General features: G+C 38.1%; 1 protein-coding gene across 6 annotated transcripts in view; it reads right to left on the minus strand.

Moving 5' to 3' along the window:
• CNOT4 (CCR4-NOT transcription complex subunit 4) overlaps positions 1 to 22,984 on the minus strand; it is a 138,603-nt gene that overhangs the window by 15,404 nt on the left and 100,215 nt on the right. For 4 of the 6 annotated variants that reach the window (XM_024554994.4, XM_024554997.4, XM_024555000.4 and 1 more), the window contains exons 8-10: positions 18,506 to 18,563; positions 16,393 to 16,642; positions 14,975 to 15,472 (exon numbers count right to left, since the gene is read on the minus strand). In XM_024554994.4, coding sequence (XP_024410762.2) covers positions 14,975 to 15,472; positions 16,393 to 16,642; positions 18,506 to 18,563 — 806 coding nt within the window. Of the gene's footprint in view, positions 1 to 9,381; positions 10,271 to 14,974; positions 15,473 to 16,392; positions 16,643 to 18,505; positions 18,564 to 22,984 lie in introns of those variants that run through there. The other 2 variants (XM_024555001.4, XM_024555002.4) reach the window with 1 other exon arrangement.

Genomic DNA, 22,984 nt, shown 5'->3' on the forward strand with positions numbered 1-22,984 from the left:
CGCACCAGCCAGGGCAGCATTAAATGATTTTTAAGAGAGCTAGAAAAACTTAGAAGTTGGGGAAAGTGAGTAACGATAGTCTTACAGTATCACAAATCTTTATCAATTTGGCATTTAACAGTGCATGGTTGTTACTTGATCTACTCCAAAACCCAGGCCATGCTTTCTGTTTAAATGTGTTGTTTTGAATTAAAAGAAAGAGAAGAGAATAAGATCACTTAAAATCGCAGCCAGTCTAGAAATAGTTAAAGGGTAGTAGATTGGTTACTGGGGAGATAACTGATCACAGACACTGGGCAGCCCGATAGGGACAGAGCCTTCTCCTTCAAAGAGGAGAAGTTCGGGCCAGTCCGGGACCCTGCTGGGGAATCATACCGGTAGTGCACATTAAGAATCTAGTCGAGACCACCCCCTCTAACTATGGTAAGTTACACAGAGAAAGAAACCATTTCTCCTTTGTCTGAAGAAAGAGAAACCAGACAGAGAGGTTGGCGTACAGAGTAAGACTCAGGGGGATCAAGAATTGAAACCTGAAAGCATGTTATGAAACAAAGGTTGCATGGCTGTGTGTTAAGTACTTGGAGATTATATAAGATCGTTGTGCATTCCAGTAACAGGCTTCATTCCAGTCACCTACCATTTAAAATACAGGTGAGGCGCTGGGAATGGACACCTAGCAGCACTGACTCTACACTAACACTCAGGCAAGACATATTTATACCTATCTGGGACTAGGCAAGACCATGGTCAGGTTAGCAGTGAATGTTAACAGTTTAGTAGTAAAAAGAAACATACCTGGTCCAAATCTCACCCTAAATGGGAGGTGAGGGGATAGGGCATGTATCAGTAAGCCATCGTCATACACTTTAATACAAACATAGTAGAACAATGGTATGTAGCCCAGCACTCAGCTTACAGCCAGTAAGAAGCCCTGCTGCTTGATTGACGAAGTCATAACCTAGGGCCTCCTTTACCTTTAGCTGGATACTCACTTTAAAGATGTAATTAAGAAAAAATAAATAAACAAACATCTTCAGGGTGTCGGTCTTGCAAACACCAACATGTAAAGTGACAATGTTTAAAAACAGCCCAGTACCACTGCAGGTTGCTAAGTTCTGCTCGTAGACACAGTCCTTCGGTGTGCAGGACTGTTAGCAGAGTGAACACCAGCAGAGTCCTCGGGATAAGACCTCACCTATCAGGAAAACAGCGCTAGGCCGTAGAAGTTGATTGTAGTCAGCTTTCCTGCACTTCTTCTTGGACACGGTGAAGATACTATCATCTTTAAAATCCTTGTGGAGCTTTCCCTCTGTTGCAGTATGCTGAAAACAACCTCCTTGGTTAAAAAAAATCACCAGGTAGGCTCTCGTTTTACATGGTGTAGCACACTGGAGCTCTTCAAAGATGAATCTGCATTCACACCTTTAGTGTGGGCATAGTACATCTTGGCGCCATTAATATAAGATTTTTTAAAATTAGAGGTGTCACCGGTCTAGGGTCATGCACTTTTTTGGGGCATGGGAGAAAAATCCCGGGTAAACTTAATTCCACCTGTTTTACTCTTTATTTTAGTTCCGACACTGGTAATTATTTTAAGTCTACGTTAAGAGTACCTCACGGTTACATCTGCCCCCTGCTAAAGTTACTCCGAAATCACTGCCCTCACTGAACACAACGCTGTTTGGACACCTCACAGGGTCTGCGATAAGACTGGCCAAGAGATGGACACTTTGCACTGATGTTCACAGCTGGGAGCCTGGGCTTGCAAGAGCTAATCCAACTGTGAGACACAACAAAGTTTAGAGGAGAGAGATGTTCTGATCTTGGACGTTGTCTTTCTCCTTGAGCTGCATGTATGAAAGCGCACTCAGAAGGTGGAATGTGATGATGAGCCCATCACAGTCCTTCTGAGTCTTGTTTAGTGTGAGTATTATTCGGTCTGTAAAAGGAGGGTTGTTAAAGACTGTGTGACAGGCTTCATAGCTCTGAACTCTCATGATTCTAAGACAAACCTTGTTTTTTCTTATTATCCCATCCTTAGGTTTTCCCAAAGAGTGTGACATGAGACAAGTATCCTTAGTAATGGAGTGGAATTTGATGAGAAAAAGCTATGAAAATACTTGTTCAGGTAAAACATGACCAGGGGTGGGGTGGCATCAGTATTATAACCTCGCTGCATTTAAATAGGGCCTTCATTTTTTTAAAAAAAAATTATTTAGAGAAACACAGAATATAAATACAGCATTTATCCTAAACACATAAATTAATCAGAACACAGCAGGAATAAAGACATGAAAAGCCACAGAGATGGCCTGACACTTTTTTCTCTGGCACATCCACTAGGTGGAGGATTGAATCGAAAATTTATGTAGCTGTATCTATGTATCTCTCCCAAAACACATACACACATTCAACCTTCAACCTCATACTCAGACACAGCCAGGCTTACACTTCAACTTCACTATGCAAACCTTTTCTTACACAATGCTAATCAAATGTCATGAAGACAGAAAGACCATTATTGCCATTTCAAAATTATTCAGATGGTTGTTTCCAACATTTTTACCTACTCCGGAGACCTTAAAGTATCTTAAGGTCTCTTGCCTACAACTCCTTGCCCCCTTGTCCCTCGCCACCTTTTGGGAGAGAGTGGGGTATAAAGGTTGCTTGATCCACAACTTGAGTACCGCTGTGAAGTGCGGGTACTTTAAGACTGCCTTTCAGCCTCCGGATGAAGCGCTGGGTCCCGGTGCAGCCACCACCACACAGCCCCAAGAAACAGGCTCAAATTCTCGAGGGTTGGAGTGGGTTATTTATTGTGCTAGTTTAACACTTAGATTGTTAAAGAACAGTACTGGGCCAGTGACTTGTACACTTTCAAGTAGTTAATCGTATGCTATGTGAATTCCACTTCGATTTTTTTTTTTTTTTTTTTTTTTTTACAGTACGGGGTGCTTTAAAGGCTTTAGAAATTATACTGGTGGGGGTCTGCTTTGTAACAGAGCACAACGGTGGGTCTCAGTACCGAAGAGAGGCTGGAACAACAAAACTGTTCCAAGGACCGTGTGTTCCAGGGCCAGTCTGGAGCTTCCAGGAACCTTTACAATAACCGTAACGTGTGAAGTGGGCTAAGAACGAAGTCAGGTTGATAGCTACCTTAGGCAGTATGGTAGGAGGGAAAATGGGGGAAATGGATTGGTTCAACAATTTCCAGAGGCTTCATGGAACTTCTAGGTACTTCGGTGAGACTGTCACGCAGCTCAGATTGCCCTCAGTTCTAGGAACCAGCTGAACAGGTGTGAATCAGATTTCTGTGTAACTCAAACCCAGGGAAGATGCTCTAAAACTCTGTGGAACAGAGTGGATTCTCCTTCACAAACCTTGACTTCTCAAGAGTGATTCTTCAGGAAAAGCTCCACATTAGAGAAGCTGTAGGCGGCACGCCCAGCACTAGTACTAACGGCAGCAGATCCCAGGGCAGCAAGGAGACCCAAGGAGCAGAGGCTCTCGACCCTTCAGCACGGTTTCACAAACAGTGTTCTTCGTCAATGGCTTGTACTCTGGAGCATTATCATTTTTAAATGTCATACTTGATATCTCAGCTGCCATATATGAAACAAGTCCAGTGCGTGTAAAGTATTTAGTGTACTGGAGACTAGGTTCATATGCTATTAATCAAATAAGGAGGAAAAATATGTTCTGAATCTTTATATCTCCATCCCTATTCCACTACATCTTTAGCAAGTTTTCCTAAAGGTCACATCTAAGAATACAAAAATATAAGAGCCAAGAGTAGATCAGTGTATCAATTTGCAGGTATGTATCTATTCAAAGAGCACATTCTCCTTTGGGGAAAACTGTTAAAATATTTTTCTAACCTAACTTGTTGTAAAAGGCACTTTCCCTACGCAGAAGGAAAGTTGTTTCCTTCCAGTTTGTATGTGAGTGTGGCAGAGACTAGCTCACACCTGTAATGTGGGCTCCTCAACTGCCAGACTCACCATCCGCCGCACCTACTCTGAGTCCTCCAAACGCTAAGTAACATGTCGACCAATCCCTCCCACTCTTTGGGCTTCCCGCCACCTGCCCGATCTCATCTCTGACTTTCCCCAGCCCTCCCCCTTCCCTCTGCTTCCACGTCCTCCCACCGTACTTTGAGAAAGGAATGTTTGTTCCACTACGCAAAGATTTCGGTTGGATGACCAACTTACAGGAAACCCGTCCCAGGATTCCCCAGGCAATACCATACTTTCCACAGCTCTCGTTCAACCAGTCCGAATTCCTACTTTCAAGAAAGGACTGGAGGGAAAGCAGGTGGAGAAGAGACTGTAGGGCTTACAAAATCTAGCCGTCTTTCCAATCTCCAGCCCTGAAATTAAGATAACTAGCATCCTTTTTCTGGGTCTCACTCATCATCCAGCAGAGTGGTCATCACACTAAGCACAGTCCCTTAACCGGTCATTTGCTTAATGGGACTAGACCTGTTCTTTGTCCTTACGAAGTCTAAAATCACTGAACTCTCTCCAACATACCGACACCACCGGTTCTTTCCTGCCTCGGTGGACTCTTCGAGACGAGCTTAGGTATTTTGATATTATCTTCTTGAATACCTTTCTGTCCTTTTCTTCTTTGCCTTCTAACCAAACTCAGTATTTGCTTTGTCCACTACTGATGCTTTGTGCCGAAGCCAAGGAAATATAAAATCATACACATTCAGACTCTAAAAATGATAAATCTGATCCTTATCTTCACTCGGCAATTCTTTAATTCCTTTCTGATGCCCTCCTAGGCCTATTCTCTCAGATGAACTGAGTCCCCGTTGTTCGCCCGCTCCCACGTCCACTCTCTTGCCCCCATTCCACACAACGTGCCTTCGGTAACTGTTGAGAGGGGCCCCTTTATGTGGTCTCATGTTCTCAGTTCTCACATTCTGTTCTCTCTCCTAAATTTTCTGATTGTGCCTCCAAGTAGCAGTGGAAGATATCTCCCACTGTCTAAAGCTAAACCATGACCTAAACTCCTCTTGGAGGCTTACCCCTTCGCAAGCACCTACAGAACGCTGTACCCCACAGATCAGCCCGCCTTCTCTGCGGCAGTGGGATGGCGCCATCCCTTTGCCAGTTGGTTCCATGGACGTTCTGCCTTTACATACTGAGGTCTCTCACTTATCTTCAGGTACTGCCTTCTAAGGTCTACCGCCCATCTAATTATCATCTGGTTTGTCTCCTCCCCTTTGTGGCCAAACCTGTGACTACTCAATGGCTGCTGCATCCACATCCTCGACATTTCCTCATGAAGCCAAGGAGTCTGGTTTATATCTGTGCCTTTTTCTGAAATTCACTTTTAAAGGTCACTAGAGACCTAATCAAACCCAAAGGCTTTTTCTCAGGACCTTTCTGACTTCTAACACCATTTCTCCCCCATTCCTATTACCTTTCTAGTCCAGGCCATGTAATTTATACTGGCCAGCAGTGACACACTGCAACTGCTTTCTAACTGGCCTTAATTTCAAGCAAAGCTATCACCGACTTCATCTTCTTAAAATGCTACAATCATCTTTATCAAAGAAACTATAGTCCTCTACCATTGACCACATCCCACATCAAGACTCAACTCTTCTTAGCGTTCAAGGTTTTCGCACACTTACACCATCTTCCTATACGGCCTGTATACAGCTGCTACCTGTTCTTCCCTCCTCACCCCCTCAGACCACGCTAATCTCTAATTCTTTGTTCAATCTGTTCCCTTTACTGTATTTTCCCCTTTCCTCATCTAAATTTCAGCCATCCTTCAAATTAAACAACAGCAGCAACAAAAAAAAAACCCCACACTTTTTACGAAGCCTGTCCTTGGACCAGCTCACAATAAATGTTTAGTGAACTCATCGGTCACCATACTGATACAAATCATGTGTCACATTTCATGCACAATGCCTGTATATGTTACTGCCATGTATGTGGCACAAGAAGACAACGTGTTAGGTACTCATTCAGACCAGAAGGCTGGGAAGAGAGAGACACAACCCTAAGAGCCAAAGGGCTAGCTCGACACTAGATAATTGACTTGGGTCATATTTTGTAGAAAAAGACATGTACTGTATCATGTGTTCGTTTCTCACCTCTTTATAATTTTTTTAAAATACCGTGTTTTCAATTGTATATCTATCTCTTAGAGTCAATTAAGCAGATTGAGGAAGCTTCATGATCAAATAAACACAAAAATCCCAAACCTTACAGTTCAACATAGGAAAAAATGTCCCCGTTTTATGTATGCATGAACACCACGGCGGTCTTCACTCTGTAAGATTTCAGTGCACCTGCAGTTCGTTCCTTTCTCTGGGCTTGCCGAGGCAAGGCCTCCGTGGGCGGAGCTCCCTATAAACCTGCGTCCCTGCAGCGGAGCTCCGGCAGTCTCGACGGTGCTTGGAACACCATACAAAAGGGAGCCACGTCAGTAAACATGTACACATACACAGTGCTTTAAAGTTGTTTTCTTTAAAAGAACACATATATAGAAAGCTCTACTTAAGTTGCAGGATGCTAAGAGTGGAAGACATGCGCGCACACACATACTGAGAAATAAATTAGAATAATAAATGCATGCCTTCCCTGTTTTTTTCACTCCTGCCAAACTTTATATTTAAGAATTTCAAGTATCAGTATTTAATACCCTCTGTTGCCACTGTCAGAGTGATAAGTAATGAAATGAATCTGGACTGCAATGGCCGTCCTTGTGGTTAAAATATAGCGAGAGCTGACCTCATAGAAATAATCTGAAATTAAACTGTTACTGGACTGTTATCCTTGACCATAGGGGCTGAACTTGACACAACCCTGTATCCGTCAAGCTCTAGCTCAGGTCACTACACACAATAGGCACTTGAATGTTTAATTAATGCTTTGCTGAACTAAAGGGAGAGTATACAAAAGCACCCGGAAACAAAATACAACAGTAGAATGAAAAGTATTAATCAGAAAACATTTTCTAATGGAATCTTTAAGAAGATAAACAGGCATTTGATATCCATCATATGATTAAAATCATTCAGTCTAGGTGTCGATTTCCTCCAGTGGCACTAAAAACATTTTGGGGCAGAAGTTCCTAACTTTCTTCCTTGGGATTGTCACCAAATCCTCTGCGCATCTAGTAACTATGAATCTTCTCACGAGACAAAAATGGACAGATGCACATACATACAAACTCTTAACTTTGCAAGTACGTCCAAAGATTTCTGGACTCCAGGTATAATTCCTGATTCAAGGAATAGTACTTTTTAAAGGTTAAGTAAGTAGCCCTGACTGGTGTGGCTCAGTGGGTTGAGCGTCATCCAGCAAACTGGAAGGTTGCCAGTTTGATTCCTGATCAAGGCACATGCCTGGGTTGTGGACCAGTTACTTGGTTGGGGCTGTGTGAGAGGCAACAGATCGATAGCTTTTCTCTCTCTCACATCAATGTTTCTCTCCCTCTCTTTCTCCCTCCCTTCCCTTTTCTCTAAAAATAAGTAAATACAATCTTTAAAAAAAAAACAGGTTATGTAGGTAAAAGCATACAAAATCTCCCTTGTGCATGACAGATCAATGATGCAGTAATTCATCAAAAATAATTTGAAGATTTTTCTTTAGAATGTCTCATTCTTTACCATTATTTGGTTTCATCAATTTACGTGCTATGAGTATAAGCTGACATCTTCTTCTATGTCCTGTATACTTTCTTCTGTGCTTTGGTACACTTAATTATGACTATGATTTTAAGACTTCACTTTATTAAAAAAACATACTAGCCCTCACTGGTGCGGTTCAGTTGGTTGGGCGTTGATCCGCAAAGCCAAAGGTCACCGGTTCGATTCCCAGTTAGGGCACATGCCTGGGTTTCGAGCTGGTGCCCAGTTGTGGTATGTGAGAGGGGCAACGGATCACATCGATGTTTTTTTCCCTTTTTCCCTCCCTGCCCTCTTTCTAAAAATAAATAAAATCTTTTTAAAAAACATACTATATGAAATATTAAGTAAGCAGGACAGTGATGCTTGTTTTTCTTCAGCTTACACGATCTCAAATTACAAAGATAGGTAAAGGAAACTCTTTAGCTTTCTATGGGAAAATATATAAATTGAAGTCTAGTGGCTTCAGAAGCACTGTCCTGACATATGGTATGTGCAGAAGTGGGGAGGGAGGAGAAGGAGGCAGGGGAACAGTTCCAGGTTCCCGCAAGTCTGGGCAAATGACCTGACAGATTTTTGGCACTGGCTCGGAATGAGAAAGGAGAGAGAAAGCTACCACAAGAAAGAAGTCTTGTTTAACAGGTGTATCTCTCAACACAGAGAAGTAAGTAAATAGGAGCTAACCACCTCTCATGTCTTTGTAAGAAGACCCAGGAGAGGAAAGGCTTGCACTGATGGCTGGAGGAAGCGATGCTCCATTCATCGCAGGGAGCTCGAGTCTGTTCACAAAGCCCAGGGCCTCAGCACCACAAGAGACATTTAAGTGAATGTCTTTGCCTCTTATAGCAAAAATAAAACCATCATGAAGCCATGATAAAAGGCTTCTAGTAAGTCTACAATATTTCATTTGTATTTTCTAAGTTTCTTGTAATGCTGTCCTAAAATGACTTCCCCAAAGTTAAGATTGTCATTTATGCAGAATTTCACTAAAATTTAAATAGCTGGAAAAGTAAGTGCTTCTACACCCTCAGTTAACCAAATCAAAGGATACCTAAGAACAGATTTTAGTTAACCCCACTATAACTCAGGACAAAGCCATTTCACTGGTATTATGTTTAATGGAAAGTAATCAGACTTTATGTAGAGAGGCGCCCTTGAAAACTCCAACTCCAACATGGTATTAAGTATCATCTCCTCATTAGCTGTTTTATTATTTATTTTAAATCTCAATGCTTCCTTTGTTGGCATTCACATTACCCTTTTAATATTTTTAACAAGTGAAGGCAAACCTTTTAAGTCACAATAGTTTTGTGGAAACCTCAAGAGCAGCTGTGACTTTCCCCCTTCTTGCCAGATGCTTAATTTAGGTCATGTTTTCTGAATTGGCTTTTTGTCCACTGCTCAGAACTGAATTCAGCTTATTGTCTTTCATTATCAGTTTTAAAAATATTTCAAAAAATTGTGTTACCCAAAAATATCATGTCACATTATACCCTAATGAAGTACTCCACTCTGCTCTGAGATTAACTAAAATTATCTATGACAACTTACGTGGCCTAAGTTTAGAGGATCCCCAATCTCTTCTCTTCCACCTTAGTCCCATTCTGGTCCGGTACTTGTAATATGGTTTTATTATCACATTTCAATTATTAGACAATGAAATTTTCGAACAGATATCCCACAGACGTACCTTTTGTTCAAAGAAAAATGTTACACTACTATGGTTGCTTTTCACATACAATGTTTACCCCATATTCAAGTTTCTGATAAACCAACTTAGGTTGAAATTCTGTTTCTGAGGCATTTCCTGGTATACTAGGCAGTGCATTAGAAAAGAGATTATATTGCATTTAGTCTATAAGGATTATTTTTAACCGTCTATATATAATTAACAACCATTCAAAAAGAAAGTGCAAATGTGCAAATGAGAGAACAAAAACAGTTTCTAAACATGTAATGCACAATCTGGGATATAAATCCATACAACTGAAAACAATTGCTGACAACATCCTGCTGAGCATTAAACGACACCACCAATTTTGTCTTATATGTATTCTTTCTTAAGTATTCAAAGAATGCAATAGACATTATCTTCTTAATTGTCAAATTTTTCATGATTATATTAGGATATTACCATTTTTTTTTCACAAATCAGAAAACAAGGAACTACCATTATCTTTGTATAGTTTCAATAATAGAGCCAAAAATAAGAACAATTCTAGCTAATCTCATCTGGGATCTTAATTAGTACTACAAGTTTATTGGTGAGTTAAAAATAGTATCACTCATGAGAAACAATGCCAAAATTATTATGCTCATAAATTGTGTTAAAGGCCTAGTGAAGAAATACTTTAGCAACTATGAAGTAACACACTAGTTGTAGGCATGAGGAACGTTTATATTGGCTCTTTCGGGTGTATACATTAAATGCAAAATCAGAAAGGAATCATGCAAAAATCCGGTTGCCCATGCAAGCACCCCAGAGTCTAATCCTCTCCTCTCAGTTCTGCTGTCAGGCCACAGTAGTGTGGAGACTTGTAGGCTGCTGTCCTTGTTGTAATGAATGGGAAGAGGCTGACAGTGGCATGGTCGAAACCTTCACCTCTTCTTCCCCTGTGGAAAAGTCAGTCATGGTCTAGTTACGGGTGACTAGATTTGTTCACAGTCCCTTTAAAATGATTTCAAAACTTGGAATACTGATACATATACAAAATACATGCTTAATGGTTGGAATCTGGGTGTGAAACAAGTATGAATTTTAAAATATAAGTTCATCAAGTACCTAGAAAGTATTTACACTCTATAAACACATCCTTCAATTTCATAATACTATGTCAGATATGAGAACAAATATATTTAGGGTTATAAATATACAAAAAGGAAAAAGAGACCAGGAAAGCCATTCTTTTCCAAGCCAATTGGACCCCTTATAAATTCAGATACTGCTAACAGTAATAGTAGCTTGTGAAAAAATTAAAACCAAATTTACAGAAGTGAAATGTGACTTTTATAAGGGAAAAAGGACAAATCCACATTTTAAAAGCAGAAATTATGTTTAGAAAAGAGAAATAAAAAGATAAAAGTATTAATTTTGCAAATTACCATATAGCATCTGAAAATTTCCCGTTAATGTGAACTTTTCAAGTGATTAGAAAATAACACAATGCTAACAACAATACAATGATCCAATTGACTGAAAGCGAGATGACTACTTCTAGGTCAAAGAACTATACATGAAATGAGATCAGTTCTTCTAATTATAATTGATAATTATTTGACGACAAGTGACTTGCTTCACACGACTCAAAATTCAATCAAGTCACTGTTAAAACAGCTAGTTCAGAAACAAAGAAATTTAAAGAAAAATGCCCTCTCGTAAGTAAAACTGAATGAACAAAAAAATGAAAAAAAATCCAATCCTAAGTATATCTTGAAACAACGATGCTTACAGACTTAGACTTAATTATTATTTGTTTTTCCAAATAATTTTTAGCATTATTGAATAAAAACATCTTAGCAGAGTTCTTGAAAAACATATTTGCAAAATTACATTTGAACCAACAGCTTAACTGACGAGAAGAAAAGGACTTTCGGTCTTTAGAACAGGTTATTTCAATCTTTCAGTAAATTGGCAAGGATCCTATAAACCCTAAGTACATAACAAGGAGGATGCGAAAGCAGAATTTTATGCTGGAGTTCTTTGTGAGAACATGGTGCTAATGAACACTCAGTAAAGATTAATTTTCATCAAGTCAATAAACTTCATTCTATTTTGTAACTATAGGCCATATCCCTGACCTCGGCCAATTGTCTCATGAATATATACTGTTGATGAAAAGGAAGCCGGAATTGTGTGAGAACAAAAATCAATTTTTACAGCAAGGAAGCCAAGTTAAGGAACATGCCAGTGATCTTCACTTACGAAGGAGAGCACCAATTCCAGTTAGTGAATTTAGGATCGGAGTTCTTATTCTAATTCTCTTGTAACTGAATGTGTGACCTTTAACAAATTATTTAACCTTTCTGGAGCATAGTTTTGCCACTCCTAAAATGAGGAGTTGGATAAATCACTTTTTAGGACCAGAAAAGTCATTTTTTAAAACAAAAGCACATGGTTCCAATAATAAAGAGATCTGCATGGACTTACTATAACTCCCACTAATTAAAGATTCCCCCAAGAATATTTACTTCAAAATTCCTTCTAATTTAAGCAAATGTGCTGCCAAGAATATGCTGCTAAAAAAATCTTCCTAATTAAGGAAATAACTAATTTTAAACACAAAAATGTTTTCAATTAGGCAAAGGAAATGGAAGCCACATTTCTGTCAAACCTCTGGCAACTGGCCTTCCCATGATAGGTTTCAGATATGTCCATTTTGAATAATTAACTGAAATAGACCAAACTAAAAATTTAAATACAAACATACAGATGTGATATCTGTATGATAAGTAGGTGACTGACACCTCTGAGTATCAGCTCCTGAAGCTCAGGGACCCTGTTTTGCTCCCCACTACCTGAAGAATAAACATGCCCGGCTTTTCCCTGTAGAACGTTGTCTGAGCGTATGTTACAGTGGCTGCTCGCACTGACAGAGCGTGTACTCTCCATTACCAAGCTCCGAAGGAGAAGCCACCCTAAGTAAAACACCATGACCGTTACTCATGGCAGGATGCAAAGCTGAACCTCTTCCAATAGTTCAACGCATGTACAAGTGAGTTACAACTAGTGGTGGGGGAGGCAGATGTTGCCTAGGTATTAAATTGCTTCAAATTAGACACAGTTAAAATGTACATAGTTTTCTAGAGTTTTACTGTCATTTCTAATTATTACTAAAAACACTAAATCATCTGGCTACAATTATACAACTATTCTGTTTTGAGGCTTAGCACATTCGGCTTCCTGAAGTAACTACCAAATATTTATAGGCCATAGATGATTCTGTGTAACTCTTGATAACAACTCTGGTACATTAAAACTAAAATTTCTCTGGTCATCAGGGCCTTAAAAATAATCTAACAAGCTTAGAAATAACTCCCCATTTAAACACCAAGGAAGAATGCAGTCAAACCCTGAAAATCTGAAATAACAAACCCTACCCACCTCCCACAAAGTTTTTTGCATCGAGTATCTATCTACTTTAGATGAGGGTATCAAATGACCAGCTTGAGGACAACTACACTCACAAACCAGTGATTTCTCATTACCACGTGGCACTTCCAGAACGCCCGCCCACTGCCTTGAAGTGTCTGCATCAAAACTGCTCTTTTTTGTGCTAATGGACAATATGATAATAATAAAACTGGAAGAACAGATAATGATCATGTAATAAGTCAAATAAAAGTAACAAAGAAGACAGCTAAGAACTGGCGTTCCACAAAGGCATCCTCCTTCCTATCACAGCAAGTCTGTACTGCTGGCTTTGCTGCCCGAGCTCCCCACTTTCTCATCCATTCTCTCTACAACACAAGGAAGCACCTCCTGTTAAGAGAAGGCAGTTTGATTCCTTCTTAACGTCACGACACAGTAACAAATTCCTGCCTCTATGCCTTTATTCAGACATTCCCATCAACACAAAAGGCCTTTGTCTTTGCTTCCTGCTATCCCAAATCCAAGTCACCGCAGGACAGATCAATTTCTACTTCTTCAATGAAACCGCCCCAACAACAGAAGTTCCATTAATGTCTCTGGGATTCCAGTATTATATAGTTACCACTTTCACACACAATCTTCATTTTTACCTCAACTACACTATAAAGTACCTGGAAACGGGATCTGTTATTTTCTATTTCTTTTGTATTGCCCACATGGTCTAGTTCATTCTTGGGCAAACAGGAGCTCAAATAGTCACCATAACTGGTTTAATACTTTATTTTTAAATGTTTAGAATATTTAGGGAAATGTAACTTTAATTTTAATGTTATAATCAGTTACAAGGTACACTACTAGTAATTAAAATTCCACTTTTCTCAAAGGTTACAGCAAAGCAAAATAAAATTACACTCTGAAAGGAAGAATAAAAGGAGTACCAGAAACCAAATATTTAGTGTTTCTGTGAATATCACATAGACGAGGATTAAAAAATGTCACCTACTAACTACCACACCAATAAACAATTATCAGGAGTCCCACTGATGTGCAAAATACTATAAGTGCTATCAAGATTATGTAAATTAACTTCACTGTATCAACTGTTAACTTCACTATATCAACAGCCACAAACAATACTCTCAACCCACCTACTTATCTTAAAAGTGAAATATTGTTGGTCATAAAGAGATTATAGCCAAAGAATTTTGATGCATCTCTGTAAATTCACTTATCAACCTTGCTAAAAACAACAGAATGAACAACTTGCTGGTAAAAGCACATTATGACAATAACGCTGTGCTATGCCGTATCTTAAAGGCTATGACAAAGGACAAAAAAAACTTAATGAGTTATATATGAGCGAGGGACTATTCTATTCTACTTGAGAGAATCAGAAGAGGAACAAACTCTTTTACCAGTCACCTCTAAAGCCCAAATTAAATTTAAAAAATCTATGAATAAGATGATTCCTTTAGATATAGAAGTCACTCGATCTAGGGCTATATGGGACCTTAAAACCCACAAGTTCCGAAACCTACCAGGTGACAGTCCAAAACCAGAAGTATTCTGGCGTCACTTACAGGAACTTAATATGCACACCCCCCCCCAATAAAAATGACACAGCCAAAGGGAAAATGTCTCTCCTGGAACAGTTCCTTTTTCACAGGAAATATACTTATGCACATATATGTCTGTGAAACATTAATAACCAAAGTTCTCAAATATTCAGTACTTTATTAATATATAGCACAGTTCTGATGTGTGTGTATGTGTGTATCGGTTAAAATAAGTAACTGCCAAAAGTAGTCAGAGTGGCTTTATCCCTTACGCTCTCGCTTCTTACCATCCTGACAACTTTTTTGAACCAGTTTACTTTAGAACGTATAATCAAAAGTTTTACCATGGTGTTGGCACCATAATTTCAGAGCCCGTTTTTCCTTTTTCTTTTTGTATTTTTATGGCACATGAAAGTTTGGTAACTATCCTAGTAAGTGAAATGACTCCATGCAGTAACTAGGTATAATACTCCACCATCCTTATAAAGCTCAATATTACAAGGCATCCACCCAATAAAAAATTTTTCTATTATAAGAACTTTAATTTTTCCCCCCAGAAATTTCCAAGACTAATGATAGGTACTCTCTTATTCAAAAGTTCCCACCCTACCCACCCAACAACCTGAAGGCATGAATTATTCACAAATTCTCAAGGGCTATAAACGAACCTACCTGTTATAGGGATCCCTCCCAGACCTGTGTTGTGCTGTGGCGGGAGATTCAAGTCCAAGAAATTACTATTTGAGGTGGGGTTTGCTGTGTGGTTCAAGTGCATGATGCTATTGCGAGGAAAGGCCATCCAAGGATAGCGGGCTGCCTGGCCTGGAAAATTGAATGAATTATAAACTGCTCGGTGCTGCTGAAACTGAGGGAACCTCTGTGGCAAGACTGAAAAGGTACTATTGAGAGAGTTGGCATTTGTAGGTGCAGCAGGATGCAGGAATCCAGAGCCTGGACCTTTGGCGGTTGTAGTGTGTGAAGAGGAGTTCTGAAGAGATGTGGGTGAAAGGGAAGGCTGGTCTTGGACTGACAGTTCCTTTTCAATCAGGTCTGCTAAGGCTTTTCGAGTGACATCAAAGGGATCGAAACCCAAGTCATCCTCTGGTTGTTTAGAAGAACCAAAGCCAAATGCTGCTTGCCAGTCTGTAGAGGACGATACTGGGATTGTTTCTGTCGGGGAGAAAATTAGTGATAAATTTAAAATACATAGCTCACTTTTATACTTAATGAGTATCTGTACTAGTGAAAGTTAAACATCATATTACAAGATGTAGGCAAATATACACAAAACATGTATGATTTCTTAGTACATTAAAATTGTAAAATTACACTTCATGTAGTTCTAGCAATGATTTCATTAAGTTACTAATTTCAAAAACTCTGATGATATTCACTGATTATGCTAATCAAAGAAAAAGCACTTGAAATCCAAATTATATTGTCTTTCATAATCAAAACCCAGAATAAGTCATTTAAATGAAATAAATAACAAATATGATATAACAGAATTTATTAGTGAAGTTCATATTTTAAAAAGTATTTATTAAAAAGTACAATTTTGAATATGTATATGCTTTATATACTGCTAAGAAAAATAATGTAACTTAATAAAGAATCTTTAACTTTTATAGTTTTAAAAATTTGTCCCATTGACAATAGATGCTTTTGTCAATGTTAATTTTATGCCATCCTTCACATTAGTAAGAGAGAACTTACAATAAATAAAAATGAAAATAGCTCAAAAATATAAATTTTAATATAAACTAACTTTTGTCTTTTATCACCTGGGAAAATCTTAAATTTAACTATACAAACACAAATCTGATTAAAAATAGAAGCCCTTAATATTTCTAGAGGAGTAAGTGTTTTATTACTGGGGGAAATGATTGAACCATTGATTTCTGGAGAAATCTGTCTGTTAACATAGAACTAAGTTCCAGGTCATATAACAACTTCCCTAACCATCCAATTCCATGCAGTTTATTCAAATGATTACATTTTTATGAAAAGGAAACAGGGTAAAATGGATAGAAACGCACCCAGCCGAGGAGAGCAATTGCTAACTTGCCACAGCAATGCTGGACACCCACCTGATGTGAAGAGACTCTGCGGCTCTGGCGCCGTGGGCCAGTCGCTAGATGTCTGTGGGGAGCTGGGGAAAGGAGGAAGCCCACTTGGAATAGGGTTGGGATGGCGAAAGTTATCTGAGAATAACGACTGTGACTCAGTTACTGCCCCTTCAAAAGGAGACCGTGCGCTGTGATTGGATGAACTGATGGGGATGACTGGGTTAGATTTTGATAAACCAGGTGGTGGTGAAGGTGTATCACTGTTAGATATCTAAATAAAATAGGAAAAGAAAAGAATAATCAGCATAAATTTATACATTTTAATAAGCCACAATTAAAACAACTTGCAACAAAAAGATATTAAAATAGTGGTCGTCAAACTGGGGTCCTTGAAAGCTTTTTATGAGTGCACAAATTTTCAAAAAACCTCCATCAACTTACGTAAGTACTCTTTTCTAAAACTGACCCTCCTGGAAAGGCTAAGCCAGTCCCCTCGTTTTACAACCTTTACAACCTAATGTCTCTCACTTTACACAGAAAAGAATACTTCTCACTCTCTGGGACCTAACTACAGTATTTTGCTCAACAGTGAAAACTTTCTGGGAGCCACACAAAAATTGATTAGAAGTATTCAGGCTGGTGATGAACGGGTGCTGACTCTCATGACTGGATTCTTTTGCAAGCTAGGTGACTCCCAATACATTAGTTTTTTTTGGGGGGGCGGAATGGAAAGAAGATCTAATCAAGTTATTTCCACAGACATCATTAAAAATAATTTTTATAAATCTTTCTTATATTTGATTCAAAGGAGTTTGACAAATTTGAGTGACACTGATATAACACTAATTCTTCCATTTCCCATTTATAAGAATGAGACATTTGAGCACTTACATCTAGAAAAATAAAAATATGACTGGGATTACTGCTGAAACTTGTACCAAAGGTAATATTCATCTACAGATACATGAAAACTAATTTTAAAATGGCCCTGTCAATCTCAGTAAGAAATGCATTTCCAATATAATTTTAGTGTTTGTTTAATAACTAGTATTTCTCAAAATCTATACTTACATAAGTTGCTTTGATCGAATCAAAATACCAATATACAATATGTTGGAAGTTACATCCTTTACAATTTTTTAAACCTATTATTCAAAAATCTTAAATGTAAACCTAAAATACACAAGGGGAGATACAGATTTTCAAATTCTTTTATTGAATTTGTGAGCAAAAGTTTTGGAAAAGCAATGTATTTCAGATCTCTAAGTTTCTCACAAATACTGTGGAAGAGATTAGAACTACAATTTTTTACCAATGTAAGAATGTGTACAGAGACTTAACCAGTGAAAAACTAGCAACTGAACAAAATGATACGAAGCATGCTCTAAAGATCAGGACATCACTCAGTGGCACTGTTGGGGCAACTCTGAACTTAACTAGTTAGTTATCATTTCAAATACCGTAGTCATTTGGAGGAAGGGAAAAAACTGTTGCGAGCAAGCACACTGAGAAAGTTGACAGCCAGGGACAGGGAAAGCACATGGCATAGAAACAACTCTTAAAATCAGGAATGTTTAAGTAATAGTCTGGGACCATTTCACGTAGGGACAAGAAGACCCTAGCCCTGACCAGTGTGGCTCAGTAGGTTGGACATTGTCCCTCAAAGTGAAAGGTCGCTGGTTCAATTCCTGGTGAGGTCACACGCCTGGGTTGTGGGTTCCGTCCTCGGTCACGGCGTGTACCACAGGTAAGCAACAGATGTTTCTCTCCCTCTCTTTCCCCATCCCTTCCCCTCTCTCTAAAAATTTCTTTTAAAAAAAGACCAACAACAAGAGATTCTAAGGACACTAGTACATTGCCACACAGCACAATGACATTTGGTCATAATGGTAACTCTGAGTCATGAAAGGGTTAAATTATGCCCTATAGATTCTGTGGAGAAAAGGAAGGCTAATTACAATACATTTAACAAGAATGTTAAATTGTTTAGTATTTAACAATTTAAATTGTTTACTATTTGAAGTATTTTGCACCATCTAGAAAATTCCCTTACACAGAATACCCTGTTTGGGGGTGGGGGGGAGGGTGAGAGGGGAGAGCAGATGAATGAAAAGATATAGTATCAAAACCTTACCTGCTGGGAATTATCACCATTCCCTATACTGAGAGAATCTGAAGGTTTGTCAATGGGGCTGTAAAAAGAAAACAAATCGAATAAAATCAGAGTAAAATCATTCTCCCACAATAAAAACAAACTTCCCCAAACCCAGAAAAACAGACATCTTATCCTCTTAACATTTATTGAAGCATTATGATTTAAGACGTTAGGCTGATGTTAAGGATACAAAGTAGTATAGTAAGATAAAATCCCTACCCCAGAGCAACTTACATTCTAATCAGGTTCTCCAAAAACAATGGGTGAAACCATAGCTTATTTTAAAAACTATTACTTAAAACGGATACTACTGCAAGTAATAGGTTAAAAGTCTAACTACTTTTTTAGTTTTGTGCACACAATGAACACATTCCCCATTAAACTACTTGAAATAATGCCCTTTTTTTCTAGGTGTTTGACAGGGAACATAACAGTCATTGGAATGTTCTCTATAGGTTCTTTAGAACAATAGGTTGACTACTTCAGTACCCGCATCATAACCCTACAGAAGCTACGTGCATGTGCACACACAAACACATACGCGAGACTAAAGAAACAAACTTTGGGCTAACAACGGACTCTCTTAAAAAACCATTAAAACTTGACTTCCACATACAGAAACGTAGTACCACAGTAACGTAATACAGAACTGATAACTTCAAGTCCATTTTAACTCATCTGATGTAAAAAAAAATCTTTACCAGCACTACAACACTTACACAGCATTGACACACGACTAGCAAGCCGTTTCTACAACTAACTGTAACCCAGCACACGAACAAGAGGTAAGTACGTACCCAAACACAATTATTTATTTCTGATACGATACTAGAGCCAAAAACATAAATCAAAAAAAAAAGATTCCATGTTTCTCAAAATTATTTTATTGCCTGAAAATGCACTCAAAGTTACCTTACAGACAACCTACAGGTACTACATTTAATTACTCTAAAAAATTTTAACAAGGGCTAGTACCCAACCTAAATACCAAGAGTATCTTCTGCGAAACACTGCCAGATGCTCTTGAATGTGAAAGGTCTAAAATTTACTTGCAGAGCATCTTTACTTCTTATTATTCATAAAATACCTATAATCAATTCAAGTTATTAAGTCTAATGGGTAATTACAAATAATTTTAAGATACAGTTCTGAGCCTACTAAGTTTAAAGATATTTGGGGCAACAAGAACACACAAGTATCAGCTGGTGCCAACTAGGTGATGAACGATTTAATCAACAAATACTATAGGTCCTTAGAAGTGAAGCCACCACAAGTGGGGCACTTAGGGGACATTTTCTAGGGGAGTTCAAGTTTAAGTAGGCCCTTAAAAAAGATCTACACCTTCAGAGAAAGGAGGAAGAAAAGGGGAAAGAAAACATTAAATGTAGGAATTATAAATACAAGTGTATCAGGAATCAAAAGGAAGCAGGCAGAGCTGGGAGAAAGTTAAGTAATTAGTTTAGCTAATGTGAGATGATTTTGACAATGGCAGGTAAGGACAGAAAGGTGGACACAAAGACCAATGCAAATTTTGAGCACAGAAATGATATAAACAAAGCAGTGTTTTGGAAAGACAAATTTGGTGGTAACATGAAGAACAGACTGGTACATAATACAGTTTAATCTGAGATAAACCTGAAATATTTTTTAAAATGTTTATGTGATAAAATATAATTAACATAAAATTTACCATCTTAGATATCTTTAAGTGTACAATTCAGCGTTACCAAATATTCATCCACATTGTTGTTAAATCAGCATCACCAACCATCCCCATAACTCTTTTCATCTTGTACAAACTGAAATTCTGTACCCACTAAACAATACCTCACCAATTTCCCCTCCCCCCAGGATCCATCATGATACTTTCTGCATGATTTTGACTACTCTAAATACTTTGTATAAGTGGAATCGGAGTGTTTGTCTTATCGCGACTAGCTTATTTAACAAACAATGTCCTCACAGTTCATCCATGTTGTCATATATTGAAGAATGTCCTTCCTTTTTCAGGCTGAATAGTATTACATTGTACGTATACAACATATTTTTGCTTGTCCATCGATCTGTCCATGGACACTTCAGTTGCTTCCACATTTAAGCTACTGTGAGTAATGCTGCTATGACGTAGGTGTACAAATATCTCTTTGAGATGCTGCTTTCAATTCTCTTAGGTATATACCCAGAAGTGAAGTTGATGAATCATATACTACTTTTTAATTATTTGAGGAACCTCCATATAGTTTTCCACAGCAGCTGTACCATTTTACACTCCCTCCAATAGTGCACAAGGGTCCCGATTTCCTCACATCCTTCCTAATACTTGTTTTCTGCTTTTTCCCCATGTATTTATTGTCTGTTTGTGTCTATCTTCTTTGAAGAAATGTCTATTTGAGTCCTCTGCCCATTTTTTGAATCAAGGTATCTAATTTTTTTGTTGTTGGAAGATACTTCATTATTAATTCAGTCTCCTTACTAGTTACATAACTAGTAAGTGGCCTTAAGTAAGTTACATAACTATTTGTATTTCCTATGTCTTCCTTTTGTTTGGTCTTGGTAGGTTCTGCTTCTGTGTTCTGCCCACTTCATCCAGGCTATCCAATCTGTTGGCGTACAATTGTTCCCGGTGCTCTCCTGTAATGCTTTTGTATTTCTGTAGAATCTGTACTAATGCCCTACTTTCATTTATGATTTTAGTAATTTGAGCCTTTTCTTTTTTGACAGTCCATCTAGCCAACAGATGATCAATTTTGTCGATCTTCCCAAAGAACCAACTTTTAGTTCCACTGATTTTCTCTAGTGTTTTAATTCTCTATTTTATTTATCTTTGCACTAATCTTCATTATTGCCTTCCTTCAGCTTTGAGTTTAGTTTGTTCTTTTTTTCTTATTCTTTAAATTATAAAGTTAGGTTACTGAGGGGATCTCTCTCGTTTTTTCATGTAAGTATTTACAGTAGTCACTCCTTACACAGAGTTTTGTATTCTGTGGTTTCAGTTATCTGAGGTCATCTGAGGTCAGAAAATATTAAATGGAAAGTTCCAGAAATAAACACTTCGTACGTTTTAAATTGTTCATCGTTCCGAGTAGCATGATGAAATCTTGTGTCATCCGGCTCCAGCCCACCTGGGACATTAATCATCCCTTTGTCCAGCACATACATGCTGTGTACATCACCTGCCCATTAGTCACCTAGCAGGCTTCTCAGTTATCAGATCAACCGTCAGGTATCAGTGCTTGTGTTCAAGTAACCCTTACTGTATTTAATAATGTCACATTCACATACTTTTATTATAATATAGTTACAATTGTCCTATTTTATTGTTAGCTATGTTGTTACTCTCTTACTGTTCCTAATTTATAAATTAAACTTTGTCATATCATAGGTACATAAGTATGAATAGAAAAAACATTTTATATATAGGGTGAAGTACTATCCCTGGTTTCAGGCATCCACAGGGGTCTTGGAACTTATCTGCTGCGTATAGGGAAAGACTACTGCACAGCCATAAATTTCCCCCTTAGCATCAGTTTTGCTGGTCCCCGTGAGTTGTGATGTGTCGTATTTTCTTTTTCATTGGTCTGTAAGTATTTTTTAATTTCCTGTGTGATTTTTTTGATTATTTGTTTAGAAGTGTGCAATTTCTAATTTTCTCAATTATCCAGATTTCCTTTTGTTAAATGGTTTGTAACGTCAGCCTGTTTTGGTCAGAAAAGATAACTGGTATGATATCTATCTTTTAAAATCTACTGAGACTTAATTGTGATGTACCATATGGTCTATCTTGGAATATGTCCCATGTGAACTTGAAAAGAATGTGTATTCTGCTGTTTGGGTACAATGTTAAGTATATATATCTATTAAATACAACTGACTTACTGCATTGTTTAAATCTCTTATTTTCTTTTTGGCTATTCTATCCATTATTGTGACTGGGGTATTGAAGTCTCCAACTGTTACTGTAGAAGTACTTATCCCTTTAATTGTTTTTCCTGTCATTAGGTGCATAAATGTTTACAACTGTCCTATCTTCTTCCTGTACTTAACCTTTTATTAATATACAGTGTCCTGCCTTTACCAGTGTGGCTCAGTTAGTTGTATATTGTTCTGCAAAGTAAAAGGTTGCTAGTTCAATTTCCAGTCAAGGTACATGCCTGGGTTGTGGTTTGGTCCCCAGTAGGGCCACATACGAGAAGCAACTGATCGATGTTTCTCTTCCTCTCTCCCTTTCCCTCTAAAATCTTAAAAAAAAAAATAATAAAACAAACATACAATCACACACACACATATATTCACATACACACATACATACTCATATAATGTCCTTGTCTCTTGCAATCTTTTTTGACTGAAAGTTTATTTTGTCTGATTAGTATAGCCACACCTGATCTCTTTTGGTTACTACTTGCATCGAATATCTTTTTCCATCCTTTTAATCTCAACCTGTTTGTGTCTCTGGGT

This window comes from Desmodus rotundus, chromosome 6 (genome assembly GCF_022682495.2).
Source record: "Desmodus rotundus isolate HL8 chromosome 6, HLdesRot8A.1, whole genome shotgun sequence".
Taxonomy (NCBI): domain Eukaryota; kingdom Metazoa; phylum Chordata; class Mammalia; order Chiroptera; family Phyllostomidae; genus Desmodus; species Desmodus rotundus.